Source organism: Homarus americanus, unplaced genomic scaffold, assembly GCF_018991925.1.
Source record: "Homarus americanus isolate GMGI-L3 unplaced genomic scaffold, GMGI_Hamer_2.0 scaffold51859, whole genome shotgun sequence".
Classification (NCBI taxonomy): Eukaryota; Metazoa; Arthropoda; class Malacostraca; order Decapoda; family Nephropidae; genus Homarus; species Homarus americanus.
Window position 1 is genome coordinate 11,820,267 of NW_024711292.1, and position 18,373 is coordinate 11,838,639.

General features: G+C 39.5%; 1 protein-coding gene across 5 annotated transcripts in view; it reads right to left on the reverse strand.

Moving 5' to 3' along the window:
- Window positions 1-18,373, reverse strand: part of LOC121879033 (forkhead box protein K2-like) — a 71,322-nt gene that overhangs the window by 25,986 nt on the left and 26,963 nt on the right. For 4 of the 5 annotated variants that reach the window (XM_042385800.1, XM_042385856.1, XM_042385732.1 and 1 more), the window contains exons 5-7: window positions 15,760-15,953; window positions 12,942-13,144; window positions 6,603-6,671 (exon numbers count right to left, since the gene is read on the reverse strand). In XM_042385800.1, coding sequence (XP_042241734.1) covers window positions 6,603-6,671; window positions 12,942-13,144; window positions 15,760-15,953 — 466 coding nt within the window. The remainder of the gene's footprint in view (window positions 1-6,602; window positions 6,672-12,941; window positions 13,145-15,759; window positions 15,954-18,373) is intronic. The other variant, XM_042385635.1, reaches the window with a different exon arrangement.

Genomic DNA, 18,373 nt, shown 5'->3' on the forward strand with positions numbered 1-18,373 from the left:
TCCACTTCAGAAAATATGTTCATTGCTTGCTCCATATACAGGTTGTACCTCTCTAGTCCGGCAACCTCGAAACCTGACCGGTGACGGAACATGGAAATTTCCGGACCATAGAAATTCACCCTTTTCCTGGATAAATAGTAACTTGTGCTTACGCTTGGAAGCACTAGCACCACTTTCCCTGCTTCGTGGTCTCTTTGAAGATATATTGAAGGGTTAAATGTTGTACAGTAGGTTCTCAAATTTTGGGAGTTTTTAATTCAACGTTTTTTATTTGGACACAAAAAAAAAAAACACTACGCAATTTAAAATTTTGACGGGTTTGAGCAGCCCGCCAACGTTCAGATGTGCACAAATAGTGTAAAGCGTCATTTCTTTATGTACAAAAGATTCATTATTGTTTATTACTGAATGTCTTTTTTATTTAATTAATTTTTGTGTGCAAAATGAACAAAACAATTCATTAATAATATGTAGAATATCAAAACACGCGAGGAAACGAGACTTCATTGTTTTCGTTGATTACAAAACTAGTGACTGGCTGGATCTACATATAAAACTGAAGAAAATAAGATCCTGGTTGTAGCTGTTGTAAAATTAATGTAAAAAATTAATATGGTTGTTTTAAGTAATGTTATTTAATGTTCATAAATGGAACAATAAAAGTAGCTAACCATTAATGGTTAAGAAAAAAGTGAGCTCAGGTATGTAAGTGAGCACATGTGAAAACATATCGTCATTACTCTACATAAGAATATGAAAACAACACTTATTTACTGTTCATATATATTTTAATTAATGTTTCTGAATTTAAAACAAAAATTCTACCCACCAGTGGTGGTAAAGTTGAAAACATAAGGACAGCCAATGTTGTTGTGTGTGCTTTTACTCGGATGACGTGTGCTCAACTCAAGCTGAAGCTGTAGAACATAAGAACTTTTCTGTGTTGTTTTTAGTTTTTGTTTAATTTTATGTGTTATTTTCGTTGGTTTTTAGGATGTTGCTTTATTACAGGCAGTATTTCGCCAAAAAAGTAGGGTAAATAAGGCAAAATTTTGCCAAACATCAAAAGTACCAGACTCAAATTAATTTTCTCCATGGGCAAACTAAAATCGTTCCGGACCACAGAATGCCGAACTAGAGAGGTACAACCTGTACTGGAATATCCACAGACCTCTCACCTTTTTCATATCGTTTTAACACATCTAGTTTCTCGGCTAAGCTTAGACACTTTCTATTAGCTTTTGAAACAACACTACCATCACTTGCTCTCTTGCTCATATTGAATAGGGATGCGAAAATGCTGTAAGAAACCTGAGAAAGTTTTTCTCCAGTTCCTGTTCCAGATGCGTGAAAACAAAAGGCCCGCCAAGCTCAGTGTTGTTTACCAGTCATTAGCAAGGCAGTTTCTTTGCGCAAAGCGATCTTTATTTTTTTTATAGTAATTATTTTTTTAATACATATCGGGATTAAGTTATTATTTATATGAAAATGTAATTGTATTTTATTTTTCTTACATTTTGGTAGTAAATACGAATGAAATAAGGATGTAATTTGAACTGGGTCCTAAATTATCTAGGGTTTCAAATACGAATGAAATAAGGATGTAAACTGAATCGGGTCCTAAATTATTTAGGGTTTCAAATCCGAAAAGTTGTTGGACGAATCGTTGTTACCCGAGGCTTTACTGTACAGAGGAATCACGTGAGATTGAATATTTCTGTGCTTTCTTTGATGGTGCAATCATAGACTTACTGTGTACATAAATGTTATCAGTACACGTATGAAGCTGGCCTGATACATAAATGTTATCAGTACACGTATGAAGCTGACCCAGGCCCTGGCCCCTTGCCACACATGCGTCAATGGAGTGATGTCGGTGTTTCCAAACTGTACATGTTTTTTTTTTCATTGCTGATGCTGATGGCACATGTGAAAAAAACACGTACTTCAGGAGTACTGGATATCTCCTGATGACGTCACAGCAACTCCATTGCTTGCAAAATTCATATACAGAGACCGGTTTGCCTCCATCCTAAGTTATCTACACTTCATAGATAATAACATTCCTGTGGTTGGTGACAGACTTTGGAAAATAAGGAAAGTTTTTACGATGCTGAAGGAATGTTTTATGAAGTCCTTCAGACCGTTTCAGAATGTAGAGGTGGATGAGTCTCTGTTGCTTTTCAGAGGACGTGTTACTTTTAGACAATACATTCCCTCTTAATGACATCGCTTTGAGATAAAGTTCTTTGTGCTGTGTGACTGCGATACTGGATATGTCTTAGATCTCGTTTTTTACACAGCAAGTGATGTAGACATACCCAAGGACGACCCACATGGTTTCTCTGGCGCTGTTGTCAAGAAAATTATGGACAGCTACTTTGGCCAAGTTACTGATTGAACATGACACCGGTTCTCATGGGACTGTACGCAAGAACAGGAAACACTGGCCCGTGTTTACTGGTAAATCTGCACGAGGAGAGATCCAGCTGAAGCAAGCAGACAAGAGTGACATGCAGGTTGGCGCAATCGAGTGTGTATGGAAAAGTGTCAAATGGTACAAGTACAAGAAAATGTTCCTACACCTCTTGGACATCACCATCCTGAATGCGTACAACTTGTACCTCATAAAAAAAAACCCTCTCTCAGGGTTTTTCAGAAGCAAGTTATAACACAACTCCTAGAGGAGTATGGCAACATTGTGGCAGCTGTACCACAACATCACAGCCAAGCAGGCCTATCTGACAGACTCCTTGCACATGACTGGGTTGTTCGTCACTACCTTGACGACCTCCCAACTCTTCAAAGTGGTCGTAAGGTGCAGAGGTGGTGTTACGTCTGCAAGAACACCACAAAGCACCCAACTAAGCATACAGACATGACAATGTGGTAAACCTTGCTTTATGGAGTATCACTCTAAGAAAACATTCTAAAACAATGTGGCACGTGCTTGTAAATAGTAGTGTATATGTAAGGTACAAAGTGTCATATTTGTGTAAAAGGTACAAAGTAGTGCACATTCACTCGTCACTACACACGAGCGCTCGCAGACAGCTACCCAGGCGTCAGGGTTTCACCACCTCGGCACCCTACGTGTGGTCAGAGGGAAGCTTCTTGGTAAGTACAGTGGGGTATGCTATAACGAACGTAATTGGTTCCAGAACCTCGTTCGTTATAGCATTCGTTCGTTATAGGATTAATCCGTTCCAGGCCCCCAAATACAACCACTTAACACTGAAAAAATTATGTGGAAAATGTAAAAAATACGGTACTTTATCTTACCTTAGTGTTATTCAGCATGCAGGTACCCCTAAACACTGGCACATCACTATCACTTCCACTGGGAGTCTTGGCTTTAAGGTCCTCAAACAATTGTTTAGCCTTCTCACAAATTATAGCTTCACTAATGTTACCACCTGCCATTTCTTTCTCCTTTATCCACACTAAGAGTAAATTTTCCATCTCTTCAATCACATTACACTTTGCTTTGCTAAGTCTAAAGATTCCCTTAGCCACTTGCACAGTTTTTAACTCCTCTTTATTCTTCAAAATCGTACATATAGTCGATTTAGCCATCCCATATTCATCACTAAATGACAGTAAATATTCAGTTGTAAATTATATTTTAATTACCTGTTAATTATTTTTTAATTACTGTAGTTACACAAATAACGCGAATTTCCACATCAAAAGACGAAATTTCAACAATAACAGTGGTGCACTGGCTACACAATGAGACAAAGATGGCACCTGACGCTCTTGTTGTGGGTCGCGGTACAACAATATTCATGCGCCAGGCGAAATAGTCCCGTATTCATCCGCGTTCGTTGTACGAGTTGCGTTCGTTATAGCATTCTCAATTTTATAGGTAAAACCGTTCGTTATAGGAATATTCGTAGTAGGATCCGTTCGTTATAGCATACCCCACTGTACCTTCTTTTGTTGTTTCATTTCCATTGTTTGTCCATTTTTATCATGTTGTATAAAAGTAATATTACTAAAAGTACTGTACAGTGATCCCTCGATTAACGAGCGCCTCAGTTAACGAGATTTCGGTAAACGAGTTACCTTCCATAAGATTCTTAACTTCGGTTAATGAGCAATCCCTCGATTAACGATTTTTTTACGAGCCGACCTCAACATGTTTTCGCTTGCATTTGGCGGTCCACCAGCTGTAGTATTTGTCCACCAATACAGTAATCGGGTTTAGGGCTTAAATTCCTTACTATTTTAATAAATATCAAGAAGTTTACACTATTCAATAATTTTAAAAGTTTAATATTAACTTTTTTAGTCATTTTAACAATTATTGAACATAATTGAAGGTAAAGAAACTAGTTTCAAGCGCGCCATCCAGCCTGGCAATACACCAAACAGGCGCCAGTCTCTCTGTCTTTTCAGTGGAGGTAACATCTTGCTTGAGACTTTTCAACTAAATGCTTTTTTTTCTGTGTTTGCAAGCAAATTATTGGTCATTTTGAAATTTATTTTACATATTGACAATATATAATGCAGTGCAGTGTTGATTTAAAGCAAATAATCTTGAATTACGGTACACCAAGAGAATTAAAATTTTATGGGTGAAATGGCGCCATGGGGTGACTTCTCTTCCACCCCAATGCCTTCTCTTCTCCCTTCTCCTCCACCCCCATTCTAATTCTAGTCATCATCAGCATCATCATTATCCAGGAACCTTCTACATAGACACCTCAAGGTAAGTGTACTTTTCTACCTTTTTTGTTGAAATTAGGCAATTTTCAGTGAGCTGGAACCAATTACCCAAAACCCCATTGAAACAATGGTTTCAGTTAACAAGTTTTTCGGTTAACGAGCAACCTGCTGGAACAGATTGTGCTCGTTAACCGAGGGACCACTGCAGTTGTAGTGTGGAATTATTAGATGATAATGCTATGATTATGTTATAAATGTACTGTATTTATTTGTGGAATTATTGTTCCGATAATTATTTGTATGACATACGTGCTCTCCCTAACACATACAGCCTGGCGACAGACTGAGTGTGTGTCACCGAGCACTTTTTATGAAAAGTAATGCAAATAAAATACAGTCTAAATTAATTATTTATAGAAAATAAGTATTATGATCAGTACATATATGCCTTATTGGCCATCTCAGACACAAAGGTAAGCAGAAAAATGACCCCTAAGTTGTAGTGACTGGAAGCGCCAGCCGTCAAAAAAAAAATTTCCCCTTATTTCCCTTGTCACGGAGGCGCCAAGGAAGTTTCCAGAGGGACAATATATAGTTTTTCTTATGTCTTTTTTATTGTTTTATCATTCATAAAGGTTAAAAATTATATTTGGATAAGTTGAATTTTCTTGTTTTACCCCACGTCGGGGGTACAGCCGGCAACACCCTAGCCCGGAGCATACGGGTTAATTGTTTTGTACTGATAGTAGTATTGTAAGAAATTTTCTGACTGTGATACATGCGTGTTTGGGGACTGGCTGGGAACATATCCCACTGAACCCTCATGTTATAATGCTTCCTATTTACGATGATTCACCTAGCGGCAGGTTTTCAGGAACGCAACTTCATTGTATCTCAAGGTTTACCAGTATAAGGGAAAAGTGAGAGTTTACTGTTGATTCCACTTTTTGCTGTACCCACATCATTGGATCAGTCAGTATAAAATACAGATGACAAGAAAGAGTAAATGATGAGGAAGACGACGGTGGAATCAGAAAAAAAAAAAAAAATGTAAAAAGTAGCAGTTACAGAATTAAAAGTAAAAATAAGTGGTGGTTAGGTGCACAGTCGCCAAAATGTTTATTCTGTACACATCTTTTTCTTTGCTAGTTTTTTTTTAATCTTTTGAAAGTTTTGGATGATGGATTATTACTTTGCACATACTAAGAGAAATTAGACCAGTTAGAATTTATCAGTCACCAATAGCGAAAATCTCTTTTTGGTTTAAATTTCATATTCTATCCCTGCCCCTTTTTTGAACTTACCCAAGTCCCATTTAATTTTATCCAGTTTTTCTTTTTAGTTTTTAAAGTTTTAGCCTCACTTCACTCATTACTGGGACATGATCTGACCCACAATCAGCCCCGAGATAGGTCTTGGTTCTGGTTATTGAATTTCTGAATCTTTCCTGAATTAAAATGAAATCTATTTGATTTATGACCATGTTGTTTACATTGTTCTGGGGTGAGACCCATGTACAGCGATGCATAAGGTGTTGTTCAAACCATTTATTTGCAATTATCATCTTGTTTTCCTTACAAAAGCCAATTAATAATTCTCCTCTCTCATTTCTATTACCATGTGGTTCTACTTCTGGTGTTTCTTTCCCTTTCCCAACTTTTGCATTAAAATCACCCACTATAATCAGACACTCATTAAACTTTACGGCATCTTCTTCTTTCTTTAAATCATTGTCTTCATTAAACTAAATACTGGAGATTTGATTGAATCGTCAGATAAAAGAGGGCCAACCTACTACAATCACTAAGATTTTTTTAATATTGTGAGAAACCCAGATAAGATTAAATATTTACATTTATGTCAGGAAGAAATTATTTGGTTCCTGGAATTATCAGCAATGAAAAACTTACCATATTACATGATGAACTCACCTTGTAAGGCAGACATGAGCTGCTGGGAATTCTGAACACTGACCCCACTTGTACCTATTAACGTGGCACCTGCAACAATATTAAACAATGAAGCCATTAGAACATCCATTAATATTTGTTGTCTAATAGCAAACTCACTCAAAAATTTTAAAATTATTCTTTCATTAAGTTTTCAATCATATACAGTAATACCCCGATTAGCGTTCAGGATATGTTCCTGGAGAACGGACGCTTACCAAAACAGCGCTCTGAAGGGTCATTATACCATTGCATATGAGGACCTCCAGACCATAACCTGCTTAGTGCCAAAATAGAAAATGGAGGAAAATGCTCAGGTAGGAATGTGTAACATACAATAGTCTTTTCAGAGGACTCTCACCCACATGTACATGTTCCCAATTGGCTCTCTTTGGACTTAACCAGGGGGACAGAGGAGAGGTTGGCTCTTAGCAGGTTATGGGCTGGAGCTTCTCATATTTGGAGATGCGTTCCTGATGATATAATTTTTTTTTACCTATGTGATATATACAGTATTGTATGTGAAGGGTTCAGGTATTAACAAACACAGATTATTACAGTAACATATCTTTTACCAGTTAATAACAATAAACATTTTTCTGTACTATACAATATTGTATCATTAATGAGTCATGGTAGAATGACTGAGAGGCAGTGTGTCAGTGAGACACAGTGGGTGGGAGGCAGTGGATATTGTACGGATCTACTCTGGCATAACCTAATCAAACTCTGCAACAGCGAAATTATGATTTTGGTAGTAGTAGTACCCCATCAGCCAGTAAACCAAAACTGACCCTCCCTCCCTTCCGTCCCAAATCACAACAATCTACCTCTCCCACTGCTCTCTCTCCTTCACAGGTTGACATCATGGCTGGGAAATGTGTTTGTCAATGCTCAGGCCGGAATCAGAAATGAACAACCTGTATTTGTGTGAGAAGTAACACAAATGTGGGTTGCAGGAAAGGGACCAGCTGTCAAAGTCCCTATGGCAGAGATCCATCACCTTATGACGACATGACAGTAGTGAACCCACTCAGTCGGAAAATACAGTTAGTGACGTGAATGACATAGTGAATGACAAAGAAATGATCCAGATGACTTGCCTCATAACCAATTACACTGATAACTCCCCCCTGGCCCCACTAGATCTTCAAATGCCGGCCATAATACCCCATTTATTCTGTCAGAGAACACACGCAAGGTCTAAATGCAAAGAAAATGTGGCAGCAATGAATAGGAGATTAATAATGTGGCAGAAAGGGGCCCTTGATGATCTCCTACGCGAAGCAAGAACACTGCAAGAGTGTCTAAAATTCATAGGAGATCGAAAGCAAAACACTGAGAATGTTGCCAGAAAATTTGGTCACAAGATGCGTGAGGGAAAAATGTCCTAGGCGGTAAGATCTTTCACAGGGGAATCTTCCGGTGGTGTGCTGCCAAGAAACAGAAAGAAATTACAACAACTGAAGGAAAAACATCCCCCTGCAAGTGCAGAGGAAGGCATCAGGTTCCAGGGTACCTATATCCCTCCAAATGCTGTCCAGTTTGAGAAAATAACAGGTGGGATGGTGTGGGGAATAAAGCACTGAAAGAACAAGGAGGTGCAGGCCCTTCAGGTCTGGATGCAGACGGTTGGAGAGTCATCCTCAGCACTAACAAGTTTAGTGCCACAGCAAGTGATCTCTGCAATGCCACTGCTGCCCTGGCAAGAAAGCTAGCAACCTCATGGTGCCACCACCTCCATGCTCTGATGGCCTGCCGCCTCATTCCCCTTGATAAAAATCCAGGATGTATGCCTATAGGGGTGGGGGAAGTGCTGAGATGGATCATTGGAAAATGCATAATGGAGGTGGTAAATGATGTCAGGGCAGCTGCAGGGAACCTGCAAGTATGTGCTGGCCACCAGGCTGGGGGTGAAGCTGCCATTCACGCCATGAGAAAGATATTTGAGCAGCCTGATTGTGAGGCAGTACTACTGGTTGACGCTTCCAATACATTCAACATAATCAACCGCAAGGCTACACTGCACAACATCAAGATCAAGTGTCCAAGTTTTGCAATGTATGTTGAAAACACCTATAGGAACCCGTCAGACCTCTATATAACAAGCTTCAAGGACCTAAGAGGAGACACCACCATAGAGTTAACTGACGGAACAACGCAAAGGGACCCTGTCGCCATGGCAATATACTTATTAGGCCTGTCTGTGCTCCAACACACAAAAAAATATGAGACCACCGCAGTCAAGTAAGTGGCTTATGCTGATGACCTAACATGAGCAGGAAAAGTGGAGGACATCAAAAAGTGGTGGGACCTGATGACATCACATGGTCCACAAATAGGGTACCACCCAAATGCCAGCAAGTCCTTCCTCATTGTGAAGCCAGAACACTATGAACGGGCAATGGAGGTGTTCGGCGGAAGTGAGGTACAAATAACAAAGGACAGCCAAAGACATCTAGGTGCGGTGATCGACACGAAGAACTTCAAGACCGAGTACGTAACGGGAAAGGTAAATGAGTGGGTCAGGGAAATCCAAGCTCTGTCTAATATTGCTAAAACAGAGCTACATGCGGCTTTTGAGGCAATCACCCACAGAGTCAAGCATCGCTGAATTATCTGATGCGCACTATCCCTGATGTCGGGCCCCTCCTCCATCCTCTGGAAGAAGCTATCCGCCTCAATTTTATTTCAAAATTAGTGAAACGCCTTCACTTAACCCCAGCAGAAAGGTCAATCCTTGCACTACCACCGAGACTGGGATGAATGGGATTGACCAATCCAGAGGAGCTGAACATCAGAACTCAGTCAAGCTCACGGCAGCCCTCACTGAGCATGTAATAGCTCAAAATGCAACAAGTGAGGTGGATACCAAGGAATTAAACAAGATTCGACGGTCCATTACAACAGATCAACAGCACACCCAAAGTGATAAACTGCAGCAACTGATGCTCCAAGTGCCAGAGAACTTGAAAAAAAATTGTAGCTATAGCGCAGGAGGTGGGCGCCTCGAACTGGCTAACAACGTTAGCAATAAGGGCAAAAGGTTTCAGTCTTAATAAACAAGAATTCACAGATGCCATTGCTCTAAGGCAGTGGTTCCCAACCTTTTTTGGCTGCGACCCTAAATTTCCCAACAATACAGTGTCGTGACCCTCAGGCATATAATATATTATATAGATTGAATGTTAACCAAAAACTTGTTTGACTTTATGATAAGTACTATAATTTTAAAATTGTCTGAGGGTCCCTTGCGACCATACTGAGGACACCCCGCAACCCTGATTTGGGTCGCGAGCTGAAGTTGAGAACCGCTGCTCTAAGGTATGGTAGGCCAGTAGAAGGTTTGCCCTCCCAATGCATGTGTGGCTGTTCCTATGACATCAACCACGCCATGGTGTTCAAGAAAGGGGGCTTCGTATGCACGAGGCATGATGAAGGGACCTCACAGCAGCATACATGTTGAAGGAAATCTGCCATGATGTCAGGGTAGAACTGACCCTCCTTCCATTGGTCCATTGGATGGTGAGAATTTCCATCACAGGACTTCAAACACATCCAACGAAGCCCATGTGGACGCCAGTGCTTGTGGATTCTGGACGCAGGGACAGCGAGCCTTCTTTGACATAAGGATTTTCGATCCCATGGCCGCATGTCACCGTAACCTAGCTCTCAATGCTGAACACAGGAGGAACGAGAACGACAAGATTAGGGCATATGGGGAGAGAATTCAGAATGTTGATCGAGGCAGCTTCACTCCTCTGGTGTTCACAACCTCTGGTGGGATGGGACCAAGTGGTGGGACCTGGTAACATCACGAGGTCCACAAATTGGGTACCACCCAAATGCCAGCAAGTCATTCCTCATTGTGAAACCAGAACACTATGAACAGGCAGCGGAGGTGTTCGGTGGAAGTGAGGTCAAAATAAAAAAGGATGGCCAAAGACACCTAGGTGCAATAATCAGCACAAAGGACTTCAAGACCGAGTACGTCACGGGAAGGGTAAATGAGTGTGTCAGGGAAATCCAAGCTCTGTCTGAGATTGCTAACACAGAGCCACATGCGGCTTTTGCGGCATTCACCCATGGAGTCAAGCATCGCTGGAACTACCTGATGCGCACTATCCCTGATATCGGGCCCCTCCTCCACCATCTGTAAGAAGCCATTGTAACAATGTTTTCATGTCCCTAATTTTAATGTAACATATTTTATGTACCAAATTGCTCTTACATTGTCTTTTACTTATTCCTATTATTCTTTCTCGTTATACTCGTGAGAGGTGGAGGGAGTGAGGGAGGTAATTGTTTATGGTTGCTGGTTGGTCCTCCCAAACACACACCAGTCAGGGGAGATTCAGGGAAGCTGGCTAGGGGAACTAAGATACAATACTTCACAGAGGGGAAATATAGGACTCACCGTATTACTGCATAATACCAAGAAATTTATAACATATCACTCATTCTCAATAAGGAAGGGATGAATTCGGACTCTTATTAACGGTTACTGTATTTATTGAATACTTTATATTAGGATTTAACAGCTACACTTCAAAATAGTAAACCTATGTTCCTATCTAGTTAAACGAGGACCACGTATCTCACAACAAATGGGAACTTAAGAATTTACCAAATAGAATACACCAATATACCTGCCACCTCGCCACCACAGACGTCCCATACCTCCCTACATAAAATTCCAACACAGACTATGCTTTTCAAACTGCGTCAGCCCACACGGGACGCTACAACGTTCATGACGTCACACCTCGTAGGCTTTCTCATTGGTCAAAAACAGGCCTAAGGCCTTCACACTATTGGCTCAAAATTGGCGGGAACTCCCGGGTGGAGGGAAACTCATGACATTGTTACACCATCAACGTCAATTTCATTCCAAAATTAGTGAAACACCTTCACTTAACCCCAGCAGAGAGATCAATCCTTGCACTACCACCGAGACTGGAAAGAATGTGATTGACCAATCCAGAGGAGATTGCTACCACCAAACATCAAAACTCAGTCAAGCTCACGGCAGCCCTCACTGACCACATAATAGCTCAGAACGCAACAGGTGGGGTGGATACCAGCGAAGTAAACAAGATTCGACGGTCCATTACGACAGAATGACAGCACGGCCAAAGTGATAAGTTGCAGCAACTGATGCCGCAGGTTCCAGAGAATTTAAAAAAAAGTAGGTCTAGTGCAGGAGGTAGGCCCCTCGAACTGGCTAACTACGTTACTGATAAGGACAAAAGATTTCACTCTTAACAAACAAGAATTTACAGAAGCCATTGCTCTAAGGTATAGTATGCCAGTAGATGGTTTGCCCTCCCAATGCGTGTGCGGATCTTCCTACGACATCGACCAGGCCATGGTGTGCAAGAAAGGGGGCTTCGTATGCATGAGGCATGACGAAGTAAGGTATCTCACTGCAAATATGTTGAAGGAAATCTGTCATGATGTCAGGGTAGAACCGACCCTCCTTTCATTAGACAGTGAGAATTTCCAACACAGGACTTCAAACACATCCAACGAAGCCCCTGTGGACGTCAGTGCTCGAGGATTCATGACGCAGGGACATCGAGCCCTTTTCAACATAAGGAATTTTTATCCCATGGCTGCATGTCACCGCAACCTAGCTCTCGATGCTGCACACAGGAGGAACGAGAACGACAAGATTAGGGCATATGGGGAGAGAATTCAGAACGTTGATCAAGGCAGCTTCACTCCTCTGGTGTTTACAACCTCTGGTGGGATGGGACAAAGTGCAAGATGTTTCTATGCCAGACTCGCGGAGGTGTTATCCGAACAGAAGCAGCAACCCAGAAGTTGTGTTACAGCCTGGTTGAGATGTCGACTGTCCTTCTCTCTCCTTAGGTCTGCTTTGCTTTGCTTTGCCTCAGGGGAGCGAGAGCATCAGCCCCAAAACTGCCAACAGCTGCAGATACTGACTATGAGACAACAGCCCCTGAATACTGCATAGATCTGCGGCTCAATGAACTCAACACAGATAGGGTAGCTACTTATGAAGTAGGATAGTTAATTTTAAGGTAATAAAATAGTGGCAAAGGTGTGGCTATTGGGGGAGGCTGGAGGTCACGTGTCTAAAAAAAAGTGATAGCAGTGGTGTAATTGTTTGGACTTGTAACTTTTTGACTTCTTTTCTTAAAAAAAAAAAAAAAAAAAAAAAGAAAAACTAGAGCTCCAAGAGGCATGTAAGAGCGCTATCACAAAGCAGCACTCTACAGGATAGTGCGAACCGGGATATTACTGTAAATGTACAACTGCTTGGTACACAATAATACATAAGTAAGCAAGACCAACCTTGCTGATGTTGGTGAGGTGGCGGTGAAGGTGGTGCACTGGTTGTGTTAACATCATACTGCGCAGCAGTATTTAGGGGGTTAAGGGGGGATGCTGTGGCCGAGTCCACATATTCAGGCACAGGTGACCCTTCCCGTGACAATGACTCAGGAGTTACCAGCCCACTGATGCCAATGTGTGAGGGAGAGGCTGGCGCAGATCTGCTGTTCACCGAGAAAAGTCAAATTCAACAATTAGTGCTGAAAGTTTAAAATTCTTAATTGTATGGAAAAATATTTGTAAGAAAGGCAAAATTTGCAGTAGAATCTATATGGAAAAAATATTTAGATAAAAGTTCATAACACAAGGTATCTTAACTCTACAATGTAAACAAGTAGCTTCACTTCAGTAGATTACCAACTTATACCACAGAGCTCATGAACATGTGCAGTAAACCATAATCCGGTTACACCAATCTAATTGATGCTAAACAAATATCTGAAGATTAAAAATTATATATATATAATCCTATTTTACCCCTCATAAATGTATGGATGGGTCAGACAGGGTCCAGTTTAACCAGATTTCTGGCTTAGTGACATCTAGTTTCAGAGGGTTTACTGTAATAGATCTCTCTCAAACCTAAGCTAGGACCAAAGAAATCTGTTGTTGAAACATACATATATACAGTACTGGATGTCACACATTGTTTTAAAGATTTCCAAAGCAATATGAATGCTTGTATTACAACATTGACATTGTCCTTACTTGTTGATGTGGGAGGCTTCACACAACTACAGTACAACTGAGGATAATGTCACTGTTACCCAACATTCACACTATCACCATGAAAGCCTGTAAGACAGTGCATTTTTTTTTTCAAAACAGTACAGTATATACAGTGTTCTTAACATCAGGTTCACATTTGGGAATCAAATTCCAAACACCTTATTTATTGAAATTAAACTTGTATTCTCTGTCATATACACTGCTAACTTATGTCACCTAAAGTTAGGAGTCATTTTAGCCTGAAACTTGAGAAATTTAAATCATGTATCTCAAAGTTTGTGAAGTAAAATGTATTTTCACCAATCATTTGAGAAATTTCCATGGTTCAGTCAACCAATCTGAGGATAAAGCAGAAAGTGCCAGAATTTAAAATAGTCAATCATGTCCCTCCATTGTCAGCCTATCACTGACGTCACTCACTCATCCACAGCTAACCATTTTTTTTTAATAAAGAGAAGTCCGTGAATCTTGGTTTTTTAAGTCACTCATAATATGTAAGGTTATTATACTGATATACTGAGAGATGATTCATTAATTTAAGTTCACAAGTCAATAAATAATCCAAAAAGACACTTACAAATATTTAAAACACAATGTGAAGAATTACCATCCCTAAGGTCCCTATCATGGATGTATGAACTTTGACCCAGCCATCTCAGGTCAACAATGAGGTCTTGAGACTAATGTCAGAGTTCACCGAAGAGATAAGCAGATCAGTATTGCATTGATTTATGTAGGATGATTTGAACATACCTTGGTTTATGAGATCATCTCAGTCTGTCTGTGTTTCTCTCTCTAACTGAGTGACAACATTTCAGTGGAACAGCCAAGCTGAGTGGCTGTATACTGTATGTGGCTCTGAGCCATGACTTCACAATACATGGTTTACTGCCACTGACACTTGATTAGGAGGGGGGGGGGTTAGTTAAGGTAGGTAAGTAATATATGGCTAGGGCATAGGAACCAGTAAGCATGCACATGATGTTAGTGTGGTCAATGGGGTCTGGTCACAAGCTCAAATACAATAAAGTTGTGTAATGGGTCACCTACTGAAGTTATAACAGGTTCACTCATGCTAGGTCACTCTTGGTTCTCACTTAATAGGCTGTACTCTTTTGTTTATTTTTTTCCCCTCAAAGAAATGAAGAAGTGATAGTAGTGAGTCTTAACAGTGTGCTGTGATTCATGAAGCTCAAAATTATATTTTCTGAGGTTTGTGGATATCTTCACCTAGTTGTAAATAGTGGTGCAGAGTACTCAAGAAGGTAAAAGTGTGGTATTGGCAAGCATTTAACAAGTGGATGGCTAACAAAGAGTTAAAACACTGGGTAAAAACCTGATGCAAATGATAAGTAAGTTGATTTTGTAGGATGGACCTGTGATCAATTGTGTTTTTTGAGTGCTGGCCATTCTTGGCTTTACCTCAAACCATTATTTATGATGAAGAAGCGGACATGAAGCTCTACCGAGCTCCAATGTTTGGTTAATGAGAAATTTAGCTCCTAATGTAGTTTGTTGACAATATGTGTTCTTTTTTCATTCCCTAGTGATAATGAACTTATTATATACAGTACTACATTATCTTCTTATTGATAAAATGTTTGAAAAGCTATTTTTTACTTCTATACTCTTACATAAGTACATTTCACAAGTGACACTTTAACTTAAGTTAAAAAAAAAATTTACTTTTACGTTAACATAAGTAACACATTTCAGTATTTTACACACCTCTGAAGCCGGAGATATTTAGCTTACAATTGTATTTAACTTTAAATGCTATTGCATGGTAGCTAGAACTAACAGAAAACATGGGCTCTCCATTTCCTGTCATTCATTCACCCTCACTCTTATAAGACGCATGCTTTGCTATGGAGTTCCCCTTCCACAAAACATCTACCTTGTTTATCAGCTGTACATCCATACTCAAAATGTACCCAATGATATACTTTGCAGTTATTTGTGTACAGTTACTACTCAAAAAGAGTAGTTACGAACAATTAGATAATTCTAAATGAACTTAATTACCACTAAAACCCAGCAATGGACAAACCTATTAGAGAGGTGAGTAAAGGGAGTCTTAAAAATAGGAACGCCTCGCTGTCGCCGCCGTTTAAACGCCTGGTCTACTAATTTACTCTCAGACGCTGGGTCAATTTTCCAGAAGCTGCCCTTCCCTGGCTCTTCTTGAGACCGTGGGACTTTGACGAAGTATCGATTTAATGACAGGTTATGCCGGATAGAGTTCTGAAATGTAAAAAGTCATGAGTTCTGAGACAGAACTGTGAATATTAATGACACTACTCCATATTTTGCACTGTAAAGTCTGCAAGTAAATATAATTTTAGATCTGAAAAATTGATAAGATATCAAACACTTAAGCAATGTGTGCCTTCAATAACTTTTTTTCACACTTAAGTTAAGGACAAGTGGTTTGCTTTTAGATTCTGTGGCCTCATGAACCTTAACCCCTTCACTACAGGGATCCCACTTTTAAGATTTTATTTGGATAATGCCAGACGATTATATTCAGCATAGAGGGGATCCCGTACACACATGATTAATTCCTCTAACACCAACCAGGTTCATTTGCCACAAAAAGTTCTTGAGCAGCTGGGCATGACAGATTACAGAGTGAGCACTATGGCTCGTGTCATCCCAAAATGGCTTATGTGCCTGGTTGCGAAGTTACTCAATATCTTGTAATAATATATGTTGCTCTTCTTTATAGTATTTACAGATGAATAGTAGTACCGGGTAATCTAATTTGCAATAAAACTTCCTCAGAGAGCAATGTTCAGGTTTCTCATTCGTTTTGTCATATTGTATGATGCTTAGAGCCTTCGAAAACTTTTTGTGGCAAATGTACATGTTTATTGAATAAGATTAATAAATTAATTTTTTCTGATCAAATAATGTACTAAATTAAATCTTAGAGATAAAATCACAAGTACTGTACTGGGCAAAATACAATCTGAAAAAAAAAATTAAATAAATTGTTTGGCATATGAAGTTTTTGTATTTTTTCAGTCATCTTTAGTTATCATGAAAATTGGGGATTGATCCTAAAATGTAATTTTTTTAGCCAAACCCAGGAGGCTCTGATTACAGTAAAATCTCGATATATCGGACTTTAATACATAGGAATTTGGTTTTTTGGGACTCTGATGTGCTCCGAACTGCCCCTCTATTTACAGAAAATATATTTTTTAAAAGTCCTGAAAATCATGCATCAGTCCAGAGTTTATGTTCGTATGTGTATGGGTGTCACACGGCACGTGCTTCAGTCTGAGTCCCGCATTCATACCTATCAACAGTGCATTGTACCTCGCTACCTACACTCATTTACATGAACTTTAAGTGACTTACTACAAACTTTTGTGTTATGAAGGCTTCCCCTACTCCATCAACATCTTAAGTATCTACAGTAATACTGTATTAAGTTTGTACAGTTAACATTAATTATAGTTTGGAACCACATACAGTACTTGTATTGTTAATTTGTAAATAGAAAATGATTACTGTCCAGTTTAAAATTTAAGTGCCAAACAATTACTATAATGTTCTGTAAAAGTAATTCAGATTAAATTGTACCTCAACATCATAAGTGTGTTATCTACTTCCACTATTGAGTCTACCATGTACAGCATCTAATAAAGTAAATTTAAACACCTTTATCAATTTTATACATTTTGTTGTTTAATCCATAAATGATGGCAATAGGTCTAACAAAGCTAATATTTACCCATTCTACACATACTGTAACTGTCACCAGCTACAAGCCACCATCTTACCAAATTCCACAACCAATATGCCATTTGTATCAAGTTTCCAATTAACCAACCACTGAAATCCAAAGCACTTAAATCACTATCGTGTCCAAATCTCAGCTTCCTGGTTCAAAACGTGACTGGAATATTAACCAAGCGAAAAAAAAAAAAAAAAACAGAGCAACAACTGAGGGCCCACCTTTTGCATGCACTTAGCTAGCTCCAGGAAATGAAGTCCCATGACCAAAGCTTTACAAGTAACAATAGAACTCCCCACTGCCTTGTAATGAATACAGTTTTAATTTCAATGTTTTATGTTAAATCTTAAAAGAGAAATGAGTGGGAGAGGAGGAAGTGAGTGAGATGAGTGGAGGTGGCCAGTACATGGGTGGGATGAGAAGAGGAGGCAGATGGATGGGGAGAGATGGAGTCCTTTCCTCATCATTGTGTGTGGCAAAGGGCAGGAAGGTTAGGATTATTAGATATAATAAAGGAGGAACAAACACCAATATTTATAGAGATGGCTTGGGGAACACTACTATTAGTCAATAAATAAGAAAATTGAGGATTGGTCAGTCTTATTTACTTAAGAGGAGAGTTCGGTTTTTGGTGTAGGTGCTTTTAATTTTGGTCAATTGTTATGATATTCCTGTCATCAATCAAGGATCATATGTACATCATTTCTAGCCCCATAACCCCCTTCTACCCTTTCAAAATTTTCAACCCTTTACACATTTTCTCACATTTGTCTAAATTTTCAAGGTATAATTTCTCCATTACTTTCTATTTTGCCTTGAAATTGATCGTACTAAGATTTCTAGTATTGCCATTGAATATTCCAGAGCGATATGTTTGTTTTTGTCTTTGGTTTTAAGGATAAAAAAATTTCAACTTTAG